The 25,970-nt window shown below is 38.7% G+C and overlaps 1 protein-coding gene across 3 annotated transcripts in view; it reads left to right on the top strand.

Moving 5' to 3' along the window:
* The window catches only part of ptpn5 (protein tyrosine phosphatase non-receptor type 5), an 88,220-nt gene that overhangs the window by 15,033 nt on the left and 47,217 nt on the right, over nt 1–25,970 (top strand). For 2 of the 3 annotated variants that reach the window (XR_003410665.3, XM_027010494.3), the window contains exons 2-3: nt 15,107–15,282; nt 22,271–22,381. Coding sequence is in view for 1 of the 3 variants with exons in the window: in XM_027010494.3 (XP_026866295.3) it covers nt 15,127–15,282; nt 22,271–22,381 (267 nt within the window). In the remaining 2 variants the exon portion in view is untranslated. Of the gene's footprint in view, nt 1–15,106; nt 15,283–22,270; nt 22,382–25,970 lie in introns of those variants that run through there. The other variant, XM_027010495.3, reaches the window with a different exon arrangement.

The following is a 25,970-nucleotide window of genomic DNA, read 5'->3' as shown; positions in this document are numbered from 1 at the left end:
CTGATTTATATGTCTAGAATAACCAGCAGGAGTGATAACTTCATTGCCAAAATGCACTTACATTTTGTCTCTCCTTACACAACAGAGCATTATTATTATTATTATTATTATTATTATTATTATTATTATTATTGCCTATCCATAGTTTATAGAACTGCAGTGAGCTATCTGAACATACATACAATAATAAAGGTACATCTAAGATTAATGTTACTTTTTCTACTAATTACATGATAACAATGATAACAATAAACTGAAGAGGAGGGATGAGAGAGTTGTTGTGCATTGTGGTAGCAGCTTTTATAAGCTTTTATAAACTTTACTGCATTGCCGTTGCTGTGGTGCTGAGCTCCATGTGCTTGTTTTATTTGTTTTTGTTCCATTCTTTTCACATGGTATGTCACCACATGATTTGTTTTGGTTTGTGTCTCATGTTTTGTCATTTCATGCCCTTGACTGAAGTCAGGAATTTCTTATTTCTGTTCAATTATTCTGTGTATTTTGTTATGCTCTGCTGTATGTGTTGTGGGTTTAGAGAGAGTGATAAGCATACCTCTTGTGCTTTTATTCTTAGTTTACACTGTAACAGAAATGGCCATAAGTTCTTAGGCCAGTTCAGCGTAGTCGCTCAAAACCAGGAATGTAAATGTCATTTCAGATGCAGGGTTAGTCACTGTTTCTGTTGTGTTTTGTTTGTTTATGTTTTTTAGGTAAGTGAATGTGTCCCCCCCCCCCCCCCCCCTTTTTTTTTTTTTTGCACCAGGTTAGTGAAATTCTCCTCTTGTACAGTTAGTGGGATTTTTTGTTGTTATTATTTGTTTCTGTTTTAGCAGCGAACATCCCAATGTCTTTCTTGTGTGCTTGTTTGTCCCCTGTGTAGCTTACAACATACCCATTCATTACAATATATTCATTCATTAAATACAGCCATTCATTACAATATACCCATTCATTACAATATACCCATTCATTAAATACAGCCATTCATTACAATATACCCATTCATTACAATATATCCATTCATTAAATACAGCCATTCATTACAATATACCCATTCATTACAATATATCCATTCATTAAATACAGCCATTCATTACAATATAGCCATTCATTATTCTATTCATTATTCCATCTGTGTTTAATATACCCATTTACATTTACCATTTAATATACCTCTTTATTATTCCATTCTGTTCACATTTGTTATTCCATTCACTACCTTTTCCCACAGTTTAATTATTTAACATTTACCTATCCATCATTCTACACTTGAGGTTACAGACTAACCTAGACTCTATCATAACAATTTGTACCCCTCGGGTTCCTATTGTCAGTTATTATTGGAGATGGGTTGTGTTAGGGTTAGTTGGTTTCATTTTGTCCTGGTTCTTACTATTGTGATGGCCCGAGTGCCACAGGGCAAGGAGCAGGATGCACAGACCTCTCTTGACGTAAACATACATTTATTTATATAAGACTAGAACAATAAACAATATGACATGCACATATGTCAACCAGTGTGGCGTGATACGAATGATAAACAACGGGTACAAGAACTAATTTATGTGCTAACAACTAACTTGAACCTGAACCTGACCAACACCATGGTACAACACACAGGGGTTTAAATACATAGATGAAGCAAAGAACAAGGTGCAGGTGTGTTAACAAGGGGGTGTGGCAACAAAAAGGCAGTCACATTGAACACAGACAACAGTAGACTCCCACTGCACGTAGTGGGCCGTACTATGTGATCAGTGGGAAGGGGAGTATACCGTGACAACTATGTATTCCAGATTTTCTTCTCTGTCTCCAGACTGTATGACTGTATTTCATTCTTACTGGCAATAACTTTCAGCAGCTCTAGACTGATCTCGGAAATGTAACCAGTTTTTTGGTACAAATAGCTACAAAAGAGAAATTTTAGCTTTGGCATATGAATAAAAATTACAATCCTGGTAGCAATTAAGTATTTACACTGACACAGGAAAAAAAAGGTTACTTTGGCCAAGTTCTAACTACAGCAATAAATTTAATTTAGATTGGTACATTAAATTACCTGTTCAGCAGAAAACAGGCAATTTTGTAACTTTTTAGCGAAATGCAACACCAGTTTTTATTCCTGTTTTCTTCCATTGTCTGTCCTGATTTTATTTAGCTTTGTTCATGTTTTCACTTGATGACAAGTATTCACTCTACCTTGACTTTTCTTGTGCTAAGAAGTATGAGTCTTCATTTGTCTAAAATGTGGGTTCTCAAACTTCTCACAACACAAATGTTTAACCACCGACAGCAACCACTTCTTCTTTTTCTTTCTATTTCATCCAGTTTGTGCTATAGCACCACCACAATCGAACTGCACTGCTTCAATGTAAAAATGCAAAAGGCATACAGAGCCAATGTTTGGTTTGTCTTTTCTGGGCTAATGTAGAAATATAGCGGTACAACATGGCAGTTCTGTCGGAAGAGAGAAGGGCCCATTCTAAGTTAATTTAAAAAAAAATCATTTGTGGCCACATTATACACCATGAATTGGTTTGGTGTATATTCCTTTACTGCTGTCTTTCACACTGCTCCTTTATCTAACAAATGGAAAAATAAAATAAAGTTTAAAACTAGTTTTTAAGGTTTCAAAATTATTTTAAGATGAAATCATTAAATGATGATATTTTTAGTCACATGAAATCTTAGCTTCAGTAGACTAAACTCTCAGACATTCAAGTTTAAAATTAAAAGTATATTTGTAAAAAGTGCATACATAGCATGCTAAAAGCAGAGAGCAAGCAGATAATGTGCACCCAGGCAACACAGGAAGCTGTGTCACAATTTTAGTTATTGTACATGGATGAGGATGGATGCAATTGCAGGCATGAATAGTAAACAGTCCACATAACAGGGCATTGAAGGTGAGCAAAGTAGAGTAAACTGGGGAAATGGAGGACTATTTAAAGGGAGAGCTAAACAAGGAACGTGGAACATATTAGAGCAGTTAGTGATCATTAGGAGGGTGATGCTGAGAGTGGGAGGGACTTGTGACATCAGCAGAATTTGGTTTGATTCACTAGGTAGAACTAGTCCAATTAGAGAATATGAATTTAAAAAGTTATTAGTACAATTATAGAATATGAACTTAAAGAGTTATTAGTGAATGAAATGAGGAAATATTGCAGTGTTAGTGTTTTGGGTTTTTTTGTTTTTTGTTTTTTTGTTTTTTATAAATGCAGTTGCTTTGAAAAAGTATTCAATTACAGTAATGAGAATATTTGAAATGTATTATTTTATACCACTATCTGTCTAGTATTTTACCTGGATAAATTACTTTTGGTAACATTGGGTGGGTAGGTAAGAGTAATATAACCTACTTTTATTTTATGTATATATATATATATATATATATATATATATATATATATATATATATATATATATATATATATATATATATATATATATAACTTTTATATAAAGTTTTTCATTGGGGAAACCAAGAGAAGGCTGGCTTATGAGTTTGTTAACCACCTTTGAGACCATAAGAATGAAAGATTTCTCATTTCCAGTGGCAATGCATTTTATGGAAGCAAATGTTTCCTTTTCAATGGCGCTGTACACTAGTTGGTGCTTAATAAACCTTTTAGAAAAATACCAAACAAGATGTTCCAACCCGTGTGCATCCACCTGAATGAGGACTGCTCCAGAACTGGTACCGCTGGAATTTACTTCGAGTTTAAAAGGACGAGACTAAACAAGCACAGTAAGGATCGGTGTGGAGTAATGCCTTTATAGCATCAAAAGCCTTCTGACATGGTAGGGACCATACAAAATGTCCCTTCTCATGGAGCAAGTTTGTTAGGGGGGCTAACAGTCAAGAAATTCCTACAAAAACAGTGGTAAAACCCTGCCATTCCAAGGAAATGTGTAAGGATCCACTTGTTGTCAGGTGGAGGAAAAGACTGAATCTCTTGTATCTTGTTGTCTAGAGGGCGTACTATGCTTCCCTAAGTTAGCTTCCCTAAGTAAGACACTTCCCCTTTTCCAAAGTCACACTTTTCCAAGTTCAGAATGAGCAAAACCCCTTGCAGCTTCTTAAATACCAGGTCTAAAACCTGCAAATGTTGTTCCCACGTACCTGTGTACACAACAATATCATTTAAGTAAGCCTCATAATTTGGGACATCACCCAACACCATAGTCATGAGCCTCTGGAAGATGGACGGGGCGTTTTTGAGGCAGTATACCAGTAAACTTATCTGGAGTGACAAAAGCTGAGATATCAGAGGCATGGGGAACAAATCCTGTACTGTCACTTGGTTTATCTTATGGTAATCGGTGCAAAACGGTTTTGGAACTATGAGGCACAGGGAACACCAAGGGCTTGTACTGGGAATGGCAAGACCTGTGTCAAGGAGATAAGTGGTTTCTTTTTCTAGCAAGGCATGTTTCTGGGGGTTAATATGGTAGGGATGTTCCTTAATTGGAGTCTTAGAATCCACATTAATGTTGTGTTGCAAAACCGAGATACGAGATGGAATGTTTGTGAAGAGAGCAGGGTGCATCAGAATAAGAGCAATGATGTCATCTCGAGCGGATGGTGGCAAGTCTGACAGCTTTTCGGGGAGATGTTGTAAAGCCTCAGAGATGGGTGAACAAGCACAGGGTAGGCAGTTATGAGCAAAATGTAGACTATCCTGTTCCGGAGAATACTCAGTAGCCACTGCCAATGCAGAAACACAAACAGGAGGAGGCTATGTTGCGATGATATATATATATATATATATATATATATATATATATATATATATATATATATATATATATATATATACATATATATATAGTACTAGTACTGTGTAACGGCCCGAGTGCCACAGTGCAAGAAGCAGGACATATAGACATAGACTCCCTTCCTTGAGACAGTCATTTAACATACGGAACAGACAACGCAACTCACATAACATAAACGGTGAGCATGAATACAAACACGATTAGCATGAACAATGTGAACATGAACAAAGGCAACATGAACAATGACCAACCCCGATGCACACACTAACAGACATAACAAAACTAAACCAGGTGCAGGTGTGTGCTACACACATGAATACAGGTGGTAGGGAACACATTAAAGGCTGGAAACATGAACACATGATAGGGTGTAGACTAAACTAAAAGAAAAACCAAAACAAAAGAACATGGCAAGGTAACCATGGAAACTAACACAGATTTGGAGAGGGAGATTGTCACACTGTAGCATAATTATCAGGAGTACCTGCTGTACAGCTTAAATTCTGAAAAGAATAGCAAGAAATGGCAAAATGAAACATTGAGCTGAGTAATAAAATCAACATAATGACCTGGGCTGGGTTTCCCAGAAGCACAGTAACACAAATCATATTTAAATGGTAGAGCAGGTGTCACACTGAACACTCTCTCACTTAAGATTATTTTAACACTACTAGGAAACAGAACCCTGGAAGCAAGGGAGGCTGTATAAAAAGAAATTGCAATAAATCTGGGTGTATCTAACAAAGGCCTTAATGGTTGTGTCAAACACAAGAAACCACTTCTTTCGGTTGGCAAAGACCAATAAAACCTAGTGAACAGATGACAAGAAAAATATGCTCTGTATTAATAAACATAAATGTAAACTTTTAAGTCAGTGTCCAAAGTATATGACATGGAAAAACTACAGATTGAAAGAGCTGTGCATTACCATGTCAAGAATGGTGGTGGCATGATGGTTTGGAGGCATCATAAACAGGGAGATGTTCTCCCTATAAGTGGAACTGGGGCTTCCAGTTAGGAGGATGTAGAGTAGAGAGTGAATGTGTTTGTGAGAGGTTCCTAGCAAATATCTTTAATTGCAGAGAATGCTCTATTCTGTCACTGGAAAACAACAATTACTGGCTATCCTCCAATTTTTTTTAATTTTGTATTTGAAAAGAAATTGCATACCAGCTTCTAAAATGAAAACAGCAATATGTCAACACAAATTGGTGAAGTATCAAGCATGGAAGTTACTGAGACACTTGGGAGATTTCCATGGGTATGCTGGCAGAATTGCTGGATAAACATCCAGAAAATTCTGACAATATGGCATTAATCCATTCATCATTGGTCCCAGTTCAGATCAATATATGTTTTTTGTGACATGGATGTTACACTGCAAAAATGCATCAAAAGTGCAGCTTGAAGGATCTGCATCCCAAACAAAAGTAACTAATGGACTATGAAAAATTGCTCATGTAATGAATGACCCAAATAAAAACAGAAGTTGGATCTGACTTGAATTTGTCTCTAAGGCATTAAAGGAGGTCATAAGGGAACAGGTTATTTCCAAAAGCTCCCTTAATTGGAGAGTTCATTGTATATTAGCTCTTAGACTCAGGGAGGGCCAGCTGCTTAGACCCATTGTAGGGCTTTGCTTCACAATCAAAGCAAGGGTTGAACACTACAACAACACAGATTACAGCACAAAGGAGGATTGTTGAAGGTTTGCCCTGACCTGAGTACTGCAAACTAACGAGACTGTATCCTGCAGGCCTATGAGTCTTTTATGAGATATAATTTTGGATGTAACAGCATTTGCAGCTAACACTACTGTACAGCCCAGCGGAACAGTGACTATGGAATTCTGAAGTTAGGTTACGTGGACTGCCAGACAGTCGGGTATTAAACTGAATGGGGACTTAGCAAATATAGTAGATGGATGTGCCTTATATGTATAGTTAATCTTGTCAAATTTCAATTGAATATGAATTACACTGCCAGGCCCCAAAAAGCTGATTGGATTTAAATTAACAAATATTTTGAGTGTTTGCATAATTATGGCAGTGATCAATATGTTTCAGCTGGCAACCTTAACTGATGCATTGAGTAGTTTCTCATGATAGAAACACATAATATTGACATTATTGGGCTGCATCAAGCTAAGAGAATGCTGAAGGAGAAATGACTAGAACTGGGTTAAGAACCAGAAGGAGAGTGACAAACCGTCAACTTCACGGAAGAAATTAGATTGGAAATAATCTTGAATGACCATGATTACAGATCACTTAAATGTTTGGTGTGTCAAGGAGAGTAGAACACAATATATGAATTGGAACGATATCCTGTATCCTCTGAACAAAAATAATAAATGGAGTTTTTCAGATCAAGTCATAAATGCATCATAAATATTGTCATGCATAGTCATAAAGCACGAAGTCCTGATGGGCTTCCATTTGTGAATCTTATAAAGTTTTTCTACCAAATTATCAATTAAACTAAAATCAGATGTATTTATATAGTGCTTTTTACAACAGATGTCACAAATAGTCCAAGCCCCCAGTGAGCAAGCCACGGGCGACAGTGGCAAGGAAAAACTCCATAGAGCATGAGGATGAAACCTTGAGAGGAACCAAGACTCAAGGGGGGTGGGGGGGGGCTACCACAATAGTCACCACAGTCACCACAATAATAACAATTTTAAGAGAAAAATAAATAATAATAAAATGAAAAATAAGCAATTAATGTCCAGTTTTCTAGAGGTCCAAGTCTGGTCTCGATATATGCCTGATGTCACGTTAATATTCAGTGAAGAAAACCATGACCTCACTATATGATGTTGTAATCTGAGCATTGTTGTCAGTTTTATTCTGATGTGCAATTGTACTAAAGAGAAATCTAGGATTATTTTGACTATTTTCTATTATGGGTGAGAGAAGCTGTTTGAGCGGTAATAATTGCCTTTCTCTACAAGGAAGGAGAGCCTTCCATGCAAGCTGGAAGACTACAAGCTTAGTGTGCCACCATTTACATTCTATATTTCAAGTGTTTTGTTTTAAATTGTGAATGTGATCATTATGCAAAGATACAACTTTTTTGCCCCTAAATTTTTTATTCTTGAATAGAGCAACATCATTGAGTGTGCAGCGAAATACTGATTCTAAGCATTCAATCATTTGATCAAATTCCGTTTGGTTTTTGTAATGTTGGGAGGCTTGGTAGGATGCACAAACCAGCCATGTGATACTCAACAATGTTTATTGATAAACATAAAGACAGCGTACAGGCACAGACACAAAGGGAGACAAAGTGACGGACACGTTAAGTGTGACTGGGATTGGCACAGTGACCGGGACAGGTACATGAATATAATTAAACAAAGGGTTGTGATTGGTCTGGGGAAGCTGGCAGGAGCCTAAGCCCATCCCCCAGTCGTCAGCTGGGTTGGAGTTGGAATTGTCTTTCAGCGGCTTGGGTGGCAGCTGCTCAGGTCTGGAAGTGCACAAGCTGTTTTGCCCGTTTCTGGGGCAGGCACTGGTGCCGCTGCCTTCTTGCCTCTCTGAGGCTTGGATGTAGACACATGCACTCTGGGGCTATTTGCCTTAGGGGTAGGAGTGTTTTCCTTGGACGATGATGATGCCTCCATGAAAGTCACACGGGGCAGCTTGCTTGCTCCGGAGCAGCACGCCCTGGGCAGAGCCTTGGGTGGAGCCTTGGGGGCTGAAGGCTCATCACTCTCATAGTCTGCAGTGTCGCTAAAAGAGAGAGGGTCCCTATGGAGGGCCTCCTTCTCCGCCATCCTCCTCACGGTCAGACTTGGAGTCCAACTGCAGACTAATGTCACTGCATCGTCATATTCATACCAGTTCCATTAGTCTGTCAAAGGTCTGTCGGACTTCACAGAGTCCGATCCTGAGCTATATACAGGGCCCCCCCAAATGTTTCCAGGAGCAATCTCCCCTGTTGTTCCCGTATAGAGCGTGCCCAAGATTATGGGGGGTTTCCTTGCATGGACTGGAGAGGAGCAGTTACGCGTCTTCTTTCCCATCTTCCTTCTCTTATACTTTTACATTTACGGCATTTAGCAGATGCTCTCATCCAGAGTGATTTACGAAGTGCTTTGTCATTTACTCATAGATTATCCTAGTATAGTACAGTAGATTAGAGTCCAGCATACCAATGAACTAGAATACTGTAGAATACAGGGATCAGTGCTGATACCCAAAAGTACAAAATACATAAGGTCTATCTTAAACAATGATAAGTGCAATAAAAAAAAATAAGTGCTAGAGTTTGTTAAAAAACAATACCCTACAATAAGTATTAATTTAGTCAGTCAATATGGGAGCAGTGTCAGTTGTCCTTTATATATTCTGCAAATAGATGGGTCTTCAGTCTGTGTTTGTAGACTGCAAGTGGGAGTTCATTCCTTCCTCTTGGAGCCAGGACAGAAAATAGCCTCGCTGCTTGTCGTCCATGAATCCTAAAGCAAGGTATTTCAAGCCGAGCCATACTTGAGGGTCGAAGTACTCGAGGTACGGATCGGGCTTTGACTATTGACCTCATGTATGAAGGGGATGGTTCATTTTTGGCTTTGTAGGCACGCATCAAGGTTTTAAATCTGATGCGTGCAGCTATTGCGAGCCAATAAAGGGAATGCAGCAGTGGAGTGACATGTATAAACTTTGGAAGTTTGAAGACCAGTTGTGCTGCTGCATTCTGGATAAGTTGTAAAGGTTTGTTGGCTCTTAGAGGAAGACCAGCAAGTAGCGAGTTGCAATAGTCAAGCTTTGAGATCACAAGAGACTGCACTAGCACCTGGGTAACTTCCTGTGAGAGAAAGGGCCAAATCCTTCGTATGTTACAAAGGAGAAATCTGGAAGACCAGGTTAGATTAGAAACATGAGTTGAGAACAACAACTGGTTGTCCAAAGTTATGCCCAGGCTACGGGCAGCTTCGGATGGTGATACCAGGGTTAACAAACACACATACATACATACTCACACAGGAAGATGTTTGGGAGGAGGGACCATACCGTGACAGTTTGAGGGTATCCTAATTGCAAATTCTGGGAGATTTGTTATAAATCTAGATGCATTGGCTGACGTGATTGGCTGTCTGTTGTGGTAGCCAGGTGAAGTTGCTGTATTGTGGCTCATATATAGTTCAAATGAGGGAATGGTCTGAAATGACATCATATGTCAGTACTAAATCAATTGTAAATTGTATGTCCACCAAAGTGTGTGGGTTCTCATATATTGTGTGAAACCAATTGATTCTAATATAATACTAAAGGCTGATCTCAGGTGGTCTTGTACTCTATAAAAGTGAATATTGAAATCACCAACAATAATTGCTCTTTCTGGTTATGCATAATTTGTGTTACGACCCCATCTAGTGTGAGGTCGTAACAGGGAGAAAAGAAAAATGTGAATGGCTAACAGATTGCGGAAACTGCCCCTCCCCCCCAAAAAACAAAAACAAAAACAAAAAAAAAACAAATTAACAGCAACAAAAACAGAAGCACAAATGGAAGTCTCCTTTTTTGTGTATTATTGTGTATTATATATTATTTACAAATAATCTTACTGGTGCTATTCCTTTAGGAGTGACCCAGGCCAAAACAATTAAAAAAAAAAACACACTAGTGAAAGAAAAATGCACACTCAATAATCCTAACAAACAAAAGAAATATACAACAGACCTTCCTAACCTCCTGACACAAACAGAGGCAAAACCCACACCCAGCAAAAATGGCAGTCACTTCCTACCACCAGTGTACAACACCAATGTACCAAACAAACAATATTTACACTCTTTATACAATATACACACACACACACACACACACACACACACAGGCAGGAGGGGCGAAGCCAAAGACGAAGTCTAAAAATGAGGAAAAACAAGGTCATACAAAAAGTCATACACATTTTCAGTCACAGCCAAACAAACCAACAAACTCCAAGCTAACAAAGCAGTCTCCCTTCTCTCTTCTCTTCCTTCTTCTAGAAGGGGCCATTAAATAGCCAAAGCCAAGGTCTGTCATTTACGTATTTGTGTTGTTGGTTTTTGCCTCTGTTAACGTTTAAATGTCAAATAAACGTGTGTTGGTCTGTCATGCTACTCGTTTCCGCATCCTCCTTAAAGCCTCCACGTTACAGGATCTAACATTTAGTAAACCCAGCTTTAGATGAAAGCTGCAGGCAGTGTTAGGTTATTAAGACATGTTTTTTCTTTGGTTTCTGTAGTTCTGCTTAGCTCGGGGAGCAGACAGAGTGTAAATATGATGAACCTAGGAGGACGTCACGTAGTGACCAGCTGACGGTTGGTTTAACTTCTTTGTCTGCTGCCTGGCCTCCGCTCTAGATTGTTATAGATTAACTAGGTCTATGATAAGACTTGGTTTATGTTACAGAAAAGGAGAGCAGCACCCTCCCTGGTAGGATGGATACCATCCTGCCATAAAAGGCCTGGCTTGCCCTCGAATGTGGTCCAATTGTCTAAAACCCCCACATTGTTTTGTGAGCACCATCCGCGATGATATCTGGCTGTATGTCATATTGCCACGATGCTTTGGGATGGGACCAGAGCATACTACAGCATCGAACATAGCCTTCACTAATTGACATACCTCTGCAATATTATTTTTAGTAATCTCTGACTGGCAAAGGCATATATCGTTAGCACCTACATGAATGACTATCTTAGAGAACCTCTGTTTGCCTAAGACCTTAAGATTACCTGCAATACCCTGACCCCCGCTATACAACTACTGCTGCTGGTGTCCCTAAAGGCCTAGCTAATTTCAAGTGTCACAAAATAGACTCCCCTATAACCAGAGCTTCTCAGCAGGTGGCTTGCTGAATGGGGCAAACCTGTTGAACACAAGAATGGGAGAGGCTCCCGTAGGCAAGCCAAAGCTCATATCGCTATATCGTCACCCATTCGCCCTGCTGTGAGGGCTATAGTGCTGGGGTTGAGGGCTTGGTAACTTCGCCTAAGGCATCCAGCGCTTGCACTTCTATTTCCTTGGTAGGTCTAAAACTTTCTAAGGTCTGGATGCACACCTCTAGTGTTACAATCTTATCTGTCAGAATAGCAATTAATCTACACTTCTCACGGATATATCAATAACGACAGACAAAGAATAGTTAAACATTTTGCACTCAGCATGTCTTCAGTAAGCACTTCGTCACTTGGGGCCAAACCTGGATCTTGGTTGTTTCAAGGCTGCCCTCCTTCTCTCTCTCTCTCTCTCTCTCTCTCTCTCTCTCTCTCTCTCTCTCTCTCTAGATAGATAGATAGATAGATAGATAGATAGATAGATAGATAGATAGATAGATAGATAGATAGATAGATAGATAGATACTATATGTACAGTACTATACAGTATAGAGAGTCATTATCTAGAATGAAACAACCAAGATCCAGGATTACACCAGGTTGATGGCCCCAAGGAATGAAGTGCTTAGTGAGTACCTCAGACAGCAGAAACCCAAGGATAGAAATGAGGAGGAGCAGAGACCATCATAAGCGGAAAAATCCCTGCTAGGTATGAACCAGTTGTCAGAGAAAGTGCAAGTGCTGAAGTTTTTTATTTGCACACTAATATTCATAATCCGTTGAAGGTCATGTTGGATGATGGTACCATGGAAATTGTGTGACCATTGGCCATAGAGGGAATGTATACTTCAGTCAGTACAATAGAAGTAAACTCAGACCTTATCTGACAAACCACATACTTGTGTTATGTTGTGTAGTTGGTTTTAGCCTCTTCTGTTACTATTTATCTTGACTCCAGTCCCTTCATTTCACTGGTCTGGAGATGTTTATGGAAAAGTAAAACTAAGCATGTTCACCTTTTTTTATACAATTATGTAAACTAAACTGTAGAATTGTGTGCAGCACAAAATAAAAAAAAAACCCTTAGATTCAGATCTGTTGTCTGCTCTAGAGTCATAAAATACAGAGGTAAACAACAAATTGCCTAAAGGATATCTTCAAAAGCTGGTCCACTGAAATAAAATAATGACTAGAGCTAAAACCTATAAGAATGCAAATGTTTTCTAGACACCCCATAAGTAAAAGAACTATGTGAACAAAAGACTTTTTAACACACGATAGCTTGATTTAACTCATTGGACTATGATAGCTCAATATACCTCATAGCTTTGCGAAACGGAGACAAGTATTAAACCTTTTATCCAAAAATATATTGTAATATATCCTCCTAGTGTTCCCATCTATCAATTTTACCCCAGTATATTATATAATAGTGTACTGAAATTGTTAATCTGCAGTTAAGTACACAACAATGAATTACCCTAAGACTTAGAAACACATTGTATTGAATCCACACGTTCTGTTGATCATTTTGGCTTTTTTATTTTTCAGCTTTTACAATAATACATTTCCTTAATGAATTGTTTTTTTTTGTTTTGTTTCTTGAAGCTCCCAGCCTCATAGGTTCACTTGAATCATAAAATCTTATATTTGTTGTATACAAAAACCACCTACATCTCTCATTCTGTCTCAAGAACGTACCATGGCCAGAAATAAACTGTTGATTGAACAAGTTTGTTGAGTTGATTATGTGGGGGTGTGAGAAAAAACTGGATGTGTCCGTGGTTGTAGCTGTTTTGTGGCAGTAATCCTTGCTATATAGAAGCCGGAGATGCTGACGACACTCCAGCTGCAGCATGAATAGAGATGGTAATATGTTTTATTCATCAGAAAGTACGAATGACAAAGAGAGAGAAAGGGATGCCAGGAACAGAAGGGAATAGATGAGTGAACATCTTTTACTATCCACTCTACTTAAACCTGACCATTGTTTGCTGTGAGTGTGTGTGTGTGTGTGTGTGTGTGTGTGTGTGTGTGTGTGTGTGTGAGAGAGAGAGAGAGAGAGAGAGAAACATGCAACAACCCTCTTAACATTTGTGTTTATGCAGAAAATGCTACTCTAATTAATGCTACTTAATAGTCAGGCCACATTATTATTCAGAGAAAATAAGTTTAATGCAATAAGCAAAGAAACAAACAAACAAATAAATACATTTAAAGCTATCCCTAGCTAAAGTGTATGCCAGAATCAACAGGCCACTGGGTTCTTCACCTATAAGCAACATTATAAGTGGGGTTAAACTAACCTTTTTATCTCTTTATCTTTTTTTAAAAAACACAGGACCAGTGTTACGTAGTGATATATTTCGCCAGTGATAGATTTGACTGGTGAATTAAGACAGAACTCACAGTAACACATGGAATATTGCTGGACCTGATAAAATCAAAAATGAGAGAACAGAATAATAAAGAGATGTTTTCACTGTAAACCAGTAATATTCTAATTTTCAAATATTGATATTTGAAAATTAGGCACATAAATACAGTTATTAGGCACATGGATGAAGACACAAATGATTGTAATGCTGTTATCCTGTATTTACAAACCCAATGTTAAGCTTTATAGTGTTACGATATATATATATATATGTGTGTGTGTGTGTGTGTGTGTGTGTGCGTGTGTGTGTGTGTTTCTGTGCCTGTTCATCATCCACAGTCTCAGAACTCCACATCCACAGTCTCAGAACCAATTTTGGATGAAACGAACAGAATGTATATAAATACTTTCTGTTGTCAAATTGTATTGTTTGGAGTAACAGTCATGATAATTGTACTGAATTATTCTATAATTAACTACTAATTAAGCATATTTTTAAAAAAAATTACATACTGCTCTCAACAGTTTCACAGTATTGCAATTTGCTTAACTTGTTGAGCCTGTTACAGTGCATACAGTGGATTACCCACATTAGTGGTTCACTTCCCATCAACAGAAGTTGTGTCTTTCATTATATGTTCTAAAATATAACAAAAATATATATGTTCAATAACATAACATCACCTCAAAGTCACCAGCCTTTCAGCATCTACAGTGGCTCAATTGGTCTACCATCTACCATGGTCAAGTATCCCATATGCCTGTGCTTTGATTCCCAACCACAGCACAATCTAGGCAGTGAACTGCCTAAATACTTGTCCGCAGTAATCACCTGATTAACACTTATGTCTCTTAAAATATGTAAAGGGAATCAATTCAAATTGCTTTAGGACAGCTATATCTGTTATTATTATGTCTCTAATATACATAATGTATTATTATTGAACTGTGGAATGTAATATAGTATGTAATGTATTTATGAATTAGTGTCAGTGTTGTTTTTTTTATATGATGCAGAAGGTTTGGGCTGGAACATATCTTTACATTTTGGCACCTCTGTGTGTTTCAGAAATTGGATTTCTATTTCACTGTAGTTAGTAACTCTATCTTTTTTACAGAAAGTTTTGCAGAGAAAAGCATGGCAGAACAGTCTGCTGATAAGGACATGCCAGCAGAAGAGAGTGATGGCTCATATGCCCCCAGTACTGCACCTGCTGGCCTGTGGAGAAGAATGTGGAGAGCAAGTGTTACAGCTGGAGCATTTCTCCTCCTATACACCGTCTCTCAAGTTACTGTGAGTCTACAAACACCCTATACTGTTTGAGCTTATCTACTGCTGCATACATTTTGAATTTTCTAGAATAGAAAATAAACCAGAATAATTTATATAAGAGCATAATTAATATGTCATTATTAAACAATTTTTAAAAATTAAACAGACATGCAAGCAAATGCACATTAATGTCATATTCTTGCAGTATTTTTTGATGTGTGAGATTTTGCATCAACTTCACAGTTCTTCACCATTGCCATCTATGAGGTCACTGAGGTCCAGACCTTGGTCATTTTTTGGAGCTAAAATTTTAATTTGAAGCTCAATACAACTGGGTAAAAAATGCAGCTGACTTCACTGACAAGATGCATGAGTACCTAATATTTTTTGACTTGTTATTTAATGTTCACTGTGTGAGAGAGAGGGCGTGAGCATAGCCCTTGCTGCATCAGCCCTTCTAGTGACAGCAATTGTAGTTTATGCACTGCAACAGGTCAATTGTTTAAACTGCCAGTAAGACAAAGCAATCATTATGCCGTTATCCATAAGAAACATTCAAAACAGTAAGATACAGCATTTGTCATAAAGGCAACTGAAACATTTTAAATATGCTTAGTCTGTCTGGCCATGATGAAGACTAGGCTATTTGTTTCATATTAGTAGATTAGCTAACATTTCACACAACACCACTGACTAAAAATAGATTATGTAGACAACAGTGTCAATAATAATCAATAACAGGCCTACAAATTGACCACCGAAGCCAAATTTGTAAATACATATGTGTATAATGATGTCAGGTTGAAATGAATATAAGCTTTTGTTAGTTTGTAATGATGTTACTCTTAAGCTTTTGTCTTTTATTTTTACAGCTGGTTAAGGATATAAACAACCTTAGCTTAATTATCATTCTTCAAATCCAGACACAGACATACAAATCTGTGTAAGTTTATGCTTTAATCAGTGCTGCCCAGACTTTTTCTGCAGTGCATACTTTTGTAGATAAGAATATTTTCGAGCCCGCCCTCCCACTCCGACATGTCTTTTGTTTCATCTGCCTTCCCTCCACAGTAGGTCCATGCCCCCAGGCGATGTGCACCCCACTACTGGAACCACTGCTCTAAATAATGTCCTTATGATTTATTATTCATTCAGCATATTAATATGAAAGCCCCACTCCTACCTTACAGTAAACTATCGACACATTGATAATAGGTGTAATTTAATAATGCCTATCCCCACAGAAAACAAGCAAGGCAGAAATGGCAAAAAGGTTAAAATAGAATACTTTAAATATATGCACAATTATGACTAAAAGACTGTAGACAGTTGTATTTTTAGAAATAACTTAGCTATCTGGTTGATATGGAACAAAACCGAACGCCACTTGTTTAATTTCTGGTGATAACATTCTGAATGTTGTCCAGTTTGAGTTGAAATGAATAAATAAACATGAATGTATATTCTGAAGCAGTAGTTAACTATATTATATTAATATATTGTTGTAGTAACTATAGTAGTTGACTGAAGTACTGTTAACTGTAATATTGAATAATTATTTGTGATTTTTTTTGTGATTTTAAAAAATCGCTTAAAAGAGGTAAATGTTAAAACTAGAGTCTGCACTTATGGATGGTAATAACTATGCCTTTTCATAAACTGATTACTTTCACTTATGTATCTTTTTCAACAAAAACAGAACTGGTTTGAGTATCCAAAAAAATACATGGTATGTCAAAGAAGACACAATATGATCAGAATGTGCCAAATCCTTGGCAATAAGTTCAGTTGTAAAGACTTAGTAATCACCAAATCCTGGTTGTTGCTCCAATTGTAAGGACTTTTTTAATAAGCTGTGAAATACCAAAGTATCAAATGATGCAGAACTTTTTTGGCATTATTGTGCTTGATATTATGCAAGGGGATGTTAGTCATGATAAGTCATAATCAAGGGCGATAACTGGCAATAGTTCAGTGAAGTCATTAACTTTACACAGTACTTTGGGGATCTGTGAATTATTAAAAATTAGATTCTGAGAGCACCTTTCAATATGTAACAGAAGTATTATTTGGAAAGTGAGCTAGTGGCTACTCTCTCTTAGGAGTTCAGCATGTATTTATAAAACTGTAGACTGGAAAACCATTTTGCTACAGCCTTCTGCCAACCATGTTTCATTAAGGAATAGTGTGCATGAACCTATAAAGATCATTTACTAAAAATGATTTGCCAAAGATCTGATGTTAAAATGTTAACCCTTTGAACTGGCAGAAAAGCTCCCAGTACAATCATAACCTCACTACATCTACTGCATGTATTTAAACTGCCCTACTCCTTCTGTTACTAATCAAATCAAGAATCGAGTGAATTACTGGCATGTTAGACTCCGGCTTGTTTTCAGAACAGTGATTATCATCTCAACTATAGCAGGGACCATAATATACTATCAGTGTCTCACGCACATCATCATCTCTCACACACCCACAGATGGTTCTCTCTTTTACATGCTGTCGTTCTATTTCACACAGGCAGTGAAAAAATCTTGTGTAGAAATTACAGTAAATCTGGCCAAATTTTTTTTTAATAATCTATTGCAAAAACTGTTGATAATTACTGTAAAAAAAAGTATGCATGTTATTGAATACCAAGTTAAGAGTTTCCACCTGTAAATGATGTTTCTTGTATACTTGTAATTCCGTTTAAAGCAACTTATTTTAATATATTTATATAGTTGTTTAATAGAAAACTGAATTAACAGCTTCTCTTTATTCATTTTTTTTTCTATTTTGTGGAGGATACTGATGTATTTGAGTTACTTGAAGTGATTTTATAGCATTTTTAAAGTGACAAGTTGGCCAGTCATTCTTCAGCTTAGAAGGTGTTGTTGGTGTTTGTGCTGATAATAGTGCCAGCAGGTATTGATGGTGTTTGTGTGGATAATGCCTTGCCTTTATCAATTGACGTGTATATCTTCTTTCCCATTTGACTTCTCAGGGCTATAAAGATATTTTGGTTCTTTTTGTACTGGTGGAGAACCATATTGTTCAACTGGTCCTTGGATGAGGTCTTCTTTTGATGGATTTGACTGTTCTGCTTCTTACATCTTGAGAGAGGACAGTCATGATTTACACACGATACTCTTGTTTTTAACAAGAGTCATAAGAGATCCATTGCCACTGCTAATTCTAATACAATTTGTGTGGATTTCAGCAAATATTCAACCACATTAACAAAACACTCAGACTTTAATGGATTCAATTGTTTAATGAATTGTTAATTCAATCAGTGGCAGTAGCCAGAAAGCAAACTGTGCCAAGGAACTTCAAAGTTTTTCTGAATAGTCAATTAAATCCACAACTGCACCTGAATAGTTGGAGCTTGTCACACTTTGAATGATTGGACTGAACAAGCTTTAGAATGGTATAAAGGGCATACTTGTTAGGTTCTATAGAACCCACAAACAACAATGTACATACTTTTTAAGATGGTGGCACTGTTTACAGAATATTTCAAAAATTTGCTTTTTTCATTGTGAAGTAACACCACACCACATGTAGAGCAGTATTCAAAAGAATGCTACACCAAATATACAGCAGCATTTGAGAAACACATTACACCTCATATGCAGCAGCAACTGAAAAAACAAATGAGAGCCTCAGAGGAAGGTCCCAGTGACTGTGGAGGGTCAGAAGTCGAATCTTACTCAAACCTCAACTTGAGATACCTCAGGTTTCTACAGTTTAGAGTTGTAGATACTGTACATACAGCTTTAGTCCAGAGCTGGAGATACCAACGCCCCACCCAACCAGAAAATGGCTGAGAAAGTGGAAGTGCATGTGAATATGGTGACTTCATCATAATCTGTTGCAGTTGTAAAGATGCATCAGAGAGATTTGCAGAGAGACAGAGAAGGCTCACACCCTAAAACATTTCAAAGAGGTTGGCATGAAGTAAGGCAAGAGTGCACCTCAGATGTTCTGGAATATTGGAACTGTAGAGCTGACTGTGGTCGATGATATCATATACAAAGACAGAAAGATAGCCATCCCAAAAAGTCTACAAAAACAGATGCTATAGTGAGTTCATGAGGGACATGGAGAAGTGTAAGAGAAGAGCTCGCAAAATTATCTTCCAGCCTAAAATCAATCAGGATATTTCAGATATTGGATCATCCTGCCAGACATGCTTTAAATGTCGGCTGAGTAATGCAAGTAAACCACTAATGCCACATCCATTTGCTCAGAGACCGTGTCAGAAAGTGGGGGCTGTTCACACCAAAGACTTCCTGATAGTCACTGGCTATTCCTGTACACAGAAATATGTCGTCTGAACTCCCAGTACAGCACAAAGCATTATTACTTGCATGTAGGCCAGTTTTGCCAAACATGGAGTGCCATCTGAAGTATTTACTGACAACAGTCCACAATTTAGCAGTGCAAGTTTAAAGGCTTTTCTAAAGCATTGGAATTTGTACACACTCCACAACAAGCCCACATTTTCCACAATCGAATAGCTTGTTGGAAAAGTGCAGCTGGAATTGTCAAAAAGGTCATGAGGAAAAATACAATGGAGACGATTTTTACAAATCTTTGTTTCTTATCACAGTATGCCACTAGCGTGCAAGTTTTCACCTGTTCAATGCTTGATAGGATGTTTTTTAAGCAGTGCCCCTGGGCTGTATTCCAGAAAGCTGGCTAGACAACCTGTAAACCTGAATTTAGACTAAGTGACCTCTCCCCCTGTCCTGGACAGCATGTCTAGAATTGTGGTTTTAAAAAGGCTGATTTGAGTTACAGCAAAACCCATAATCAATAGAGTGCTAATAATTCAACCTGGGTTTCCACATGAGAGAGATGCAGAATTATATTCTGCAAATGTCTTTATTTAAAAAAATCATCTGCCTCAACGACAGAGCGCTCAATTAGGAGAGTTAGTAAAGGCTTTTAGTTTATAAAACTGTAATAGTTGTCACTGTGTCACATTTTCCTGCTCCTGGCATTGCAGTTCCCACGGTGACACCTTCACTTGTTTGTTTTGTTTTCTGTTCCTGGTTTCGCTTTGGTTCTGTTTTGCCACGCTTCCTTGTTTTGGTTTTGTTCTGTTCCAACCCCTTGCTAGTAGCCCCGCCTATAATTATTATTATTATTATTATTATTTATATAGCACCTTTCTCAAACTCAAGCTCCAATTTTACAAAAAACACCTGTGCAAAAAGTCCAGCTGTGAAATTTCCTCGCTACTAAATATTCCACAGTCAACTGTCTACTGATTATTATAACAAAGTGGAAGTGATTGGGAATGACAGCAACTCACCCATGAAGTGACAGAGCAGGGTCAGTAGATGTTGAGGCACATAGTGTTCAGAGGTCACCAACTTTCTGCAGAATGAATCACTACAGACCTCCAACCTTCATGTGGTCTTCATATTAGCTCAAGAACAGTGGAGCTTCACGGAATGAGTTTCCATGGCCGAGGTCTCATGAAGGTCTCACTCTGCTTGTTTTCTCCCCTCTCTGTCTCCTTCCTCCATTAATACAACCTGCCTAACTCCCTTCCGACTCATGGCTTACTGACCTTTACTTTTTTTTAAGTCTCTAGATGGCTCACAGAGAAAGGATGTGTGCCTGCAGTACTGTACGTGACTATGTGAGACTGTGATGTGAATATTTCATTTGTTAGCATGGCTACATTTTGTAATGTTCCTGTTCCTTTTGGGTCTGTTTTCACAGTTTGCTTTCTGACAGCCATGTGTAGCTAACCAGAGCTTTTTATTTAAGATAACTAATTAGTTAGCTAAGCATCTGAAGTATTCATGAAGTGAAAAGCATTGATCTGTCTTCACTATCCAGTATCAGTAGTTGCATGTCAGTTAAGATATTTATTAAGAGTAATTACAGGCCAAGGGGATAAACAGGAACACTTCATGTCAATCAATCAATACTTCATGTTAATCAATCAACACAGTAAAGTGCTTCAGATTTTATTTGATAAGCTCTTGGAGTTTGCATGCAACAGATAAGGAGTTTGAGTTTAGATTTTACATCTATGTTATGTTTTAGATTATAGTTTGTCTGTTACATTGGACCCCATGGACTGTGTTGTTATTGTTGTTTTGCATGAGGGATCATTCCTTTTGGATGCATTGTGGCTGTTTTAAAGCTTTACAAAACAATCAACAAATCAAAGAAAAGACAAACACTCATGGTAACCAAAAGTAAATAGTAAAGAATGACAGATTTAAAAATCAGAAGGAAGGAGAATAATGGGGTGAGAAATCAGTGCTGTTGACAGAAAGGTATCCTTTCTCTTTATGGGAACCAGAGGCATTGAGAGACAATTGGAGCTTTACGGTTATTTCATTAATTGTGATTACCCTATACATTTACAAAAACTGTAAAATAAGAAAAGCAGGAAACAGGGGAAACATACTAATAAATTGTTTACTTATAATGTAATACCAAATAACTGCTGTATTAACTAGTTATATGTAGAAATTAATAGCTACAGTTACAAACATAGACGTTTAACATGCATACACATCAACACAAACAATGACCAACAACGAGGTGCACACTGACAGTGGTTTAAATAAACATACAAACACTTAACGTCTAAACCCTGTACAGGTGTGTGCCCTCACGGAGGGTGTGGCTACAAACAAATGAACCCCCTGCACGTGGCAGACCGTACCATGTGACTCATGGGGGGGAGTGTTCCATGAAAGTAGTTCTGTCAATTCTAGCATTAGTATTACTTACTGTAAACCACTTATTGTATTTCACACAGTAGACCAAAAGTTATATGCTTTAATAGTTACTACTTGCTGTATGTGCCATTTGGAAATCTCAGCCTCTCTTCTGAATGTGGTGCAAGAAAACAGAACATTGCAGTATAATGAATATAGTAATGATGATAATATTAACAATACTATCAATAACAAAAATAATACTAATAGTAATAATAATAATAATAATGTGGTTCTCAGTTTATATGTACATGTGTTGTGTGCAGGGTTTGTGGGTTCTCTACATGCTGAATGGATACAGAGCTTTTCCAGCAGCCCATAAAGTGTTGGACCTCCTGCAGTATCTGCTATCAACTACTGACTCCTCTGGCCAACAGGTGACTACTCACAGATTTATACACTAAATATCAAAGGTGACTGGTCCCTAACACCGGACATTAAGATTCAGTTTATATTAGTAGTTAGTTCCCTTGGTCCAGACAAAAGCAAAAAATTTTACATTGTTGCTTTTCACTCCTGGTTTGCTTATCGTTCAAACTAACATATTAACCATTGAAGCAAAAGATTTAAACAGTTATATAGATGGGTCACATCAGGACTGAACAGCTGAATTTTATGACATATTTCTCCGCAATAACTGCCAAAATGCAAACTGCCTTATGAGAGGGGTTTGTGTTTGGGGTGGTATTTTTATCAGTTGAAAATTCAGGAAGAACTGACAAATTTAAGGAGGCATTATGGAAGCAACAGCACAAGGAATTCCTCTACTGCAGGGAGTGCATTTTGAATGTGTGACGGGGCAAGCAAGGGCAGATGCTCACGGATGTAGAGCGATGGATTTATTGTATTCCAAGTTCGTGGTGGGTGAACAAGCCAGGGTCAAATCCAGGAAGGCAAAGACAGGGGTAATGCAAATCATTAAGGTAATCAGTCCATGTCAAAAAGCCAGAGAGCAATCATAAACCAGGCAAACTATTCCAAAAAGGGGTAGGCAAAATCAGAAGACAGAAGAGCAAAAAAACAAAACCGATACACAGGAGAGAAATCAAGAAAAGAACACTCGGTATGCACAGTAGATACTAGTGGCAATACTTCGCAATAATGGGAAGTTCTAGGCAGGTTTAAATACAGTTGAATGTAGAGAAACAAGTGAAATCAATATTCCGGCTGGTGATGAGGATCTGAAGGAATGTGTATGATTGGTAGAGTCATGTACTTGGGGTTTGGCCGTCATGACAGTAGTCCCCCCCCCCCCCCCCAAAGAGACCTGAACAGCCGAGGTATGAGGATGCCAACGACGCCCAACGACTGGTGCGGAAAATGCCGAACCCACCTGAGAACCCCCCAGAAGGAAGGCGGCAAGGGCGTCCCCGAGAACAAGGAGCAGGCCTGTCAGGAAACTGCATGTGGAAATCTGAAAGTAGACCGGGATCCAGGACATCACAACGAGGGACCCAGATCTGTTCCTCAGGACCAAACCCCTTCCAATCAACCATGTACTGGACCGAATTCCCTCGTCTCCTGGAGTCCAGAATGCGATGTACCACATACACTAGGTTGCCATAGTCAACCTGTTGAGGTGGAGTGTCGTCAGGAGACATCTCATCCAAAGGAGCTGGAACAGCAGGCTTGAGAAGCGAGACATGGAATGACCTAGAGATCTGCTAATGTGCAGGCAGATTGAGTTGGTAAGTCACTTCATTTATGCGTTTGCATACTTCAAAGGGACCAATATACTTAGGACCAAGTTTGTGACATGAACCCGGTTTACGGAAATCCCGTATGGTCTCCATGAGAGAACCATACATGGTCTCCCGGCTGGTGCATCTCCTTCCATACCCTCTCGCTGCATTGCATCCATTCATCCACAGCAGGGATATTGGTCGTAATCGAGGTCCACGGGGCCATCGGGGGCTGGTAGCCTAGGAAACACTCAAAAGGTGTTATACCAGTGGAGAAACTTGTGAGCGAGTTTTGGGCAATTTCTGCCCAAGGAAGGAACATAGACCAGTCTGATGGATAGTGCAAACAAAAACAGCACAGGAACTTGCTTAGTTCTTGATTAGTCTGTTTGCATTGGCCATTATCATGTGGGTGATAACCAGAAGTAAGGCTAATGGCAACTCCTATGTGTTCAAAAAAGGCTCACCACACACGGGAAGTGAATTGAGGTCCCCAGTCCGACAAGATGTCTTCCAGGATGCTGAATACCTGGTTGAACAGGGCCTCTGCAATCTGAAGAGCTGTGGGAAATCCAGTAAAGGCAATGAATCATACACCATAAGTATAGTAGTATTGTCATTTGAGCAGGGTAGGTCATTGATGAAATCATTGGCTATATGGGACCAGGGTCTTTCAGGTCTGGGAAGTGGCATGAGTTTACCTGCAGGTAGAGTGTTAGGGGTTGTTGGCTGCATACAGAACAGGAAGAAACGTACCTTTGTACATCACTTGTGATCATCTCCCACCAATATTGGCTAGCCAGGAGCTGTTGAGTGCGAGTCTCACTGGGCTGTCCCGTAGCGAGTGAAGAATGAACCCAGATTAACAGCCAATCCCACCATGATGCCAGTATGTAACGTATCCCTGCAGGACAATCTTTTGGGATGATGGTACCTTGCGTGGCTTGTTCAATTTCCTCATCTATCTCCCAATGTATGGATGCCAAATGTACCCAGGTGGGAAGGAAGTTTTCCTGGTCATAAGAGTCCTCATCCGTCTCCCTTAGGTGAATGTGGGACAGGGCATCAGCTTTAATATTGCGGGACCCCGGATGATACATAATCCTGAAATGGAATCTAGAAAAGGACAATGACCAAAAGGCTTGATGGGGTTCAATCATTTGGCTGACTGCATATATTCTAAATTCTGGTGATCAGTGATCACTAAAAAAGGATGGTTAGCCCCCTCCAACCAGTGCCTCCATTCTTCTAAAGCCAGTTTGATGGCTAACACTTCACGTTCTTCTATTCCATAGTTACATTCAGCCAGGGCCAGTTTATGGAAAAAATACGCCACGGGATGTAGTTTGGAAGCCTTATGTCTCTGAGATAGAACAGCCCCTATGCCTATGTTCAAGGAATCTACCTCCACCACAAACGGGATAGTCGGGTCAGCAAGAAGGGGAGCAGTGGTAAATACTTTCTTTAGCTCTCTGAATGATCACTCTGCCTCTTGGCTCCAGCATAGCTTGGTCACTGCTCCTTTCAGGAGGGCTGTAAGAGGAGCTGCTATTCTACTGAAGTTCCTAATGAAGCATTGGTAGAGGTTCGCGAAGCCGATGATACTCTGGAGCTTCTTGACTGTGGTGGGTGTGGGCCAAGTGAGAATGGCTTCTATCTACGTCATCCATGGTGATACCGCCCTGGCTGATTACATATCCCAAGAAGGTCATAGTAGTGAGTTGGAACTCATATTTCTCTCCTTTCACATACAGTCCATTGTCCAGGAGTTTCTTCAAAACAGAACGGACTTGTTGTATGTGAGATTCCAGATCCCGTGAGTATATGAAGATGTCATCGATGCACACGAACACATATTTTCCTATGTATTCACAAAGTGTGTCGTTGATAAATGCTTGGAAGACAGATGGTGCTACCCTGAGACCGTAAGGCATAAAGCATAACTTTATATTCATAGTTACCCTTGGTGGTACTGAAGGCAGTCTTACACTCATCTCCTTTTTTTATATGTATCAGGTTGTATGCACTACGGAGGTCTAATTTGGTGAAGTATTTGGCTTCTCTAAGATGTTCTAGGGCAACAGGGACAAGTGGTAACGGGTATGCATATTTTCTGGATATCTGATTAAGGTTGCGATAATCAATGCATGGATGTAGACCTCCAACCTTCTTCCTTACAAAGAAGAAGTCAGACGGCAGGGGGGACATGGAAGGTTGAATAAAGCCTTGAGTTAGTGTCTCGTCAATGTACGTCTCCATGGCTTTCTCCTCTTCTTGGGAGAGG

The sequence above is a fragment of the Electrophorus electricus genome, chromosome 23 (assembly GCF_041902795.1).
Source record: "Electrophorus electricus isolate QZ-2024a chromosome 23, ASM4190279v1, whole genome shotgun sequence".
NCBI lineage: Eukaryota > Metazoa > Chordata > Actinopteri > Gymnotiformes > Gymnotidae > Electrophorus > Electrophorus electricus.
Note: the sequence above shows the minus strand (reverse complement) of the source record. Positions and strands in the feature narration are given on the sequence as shown.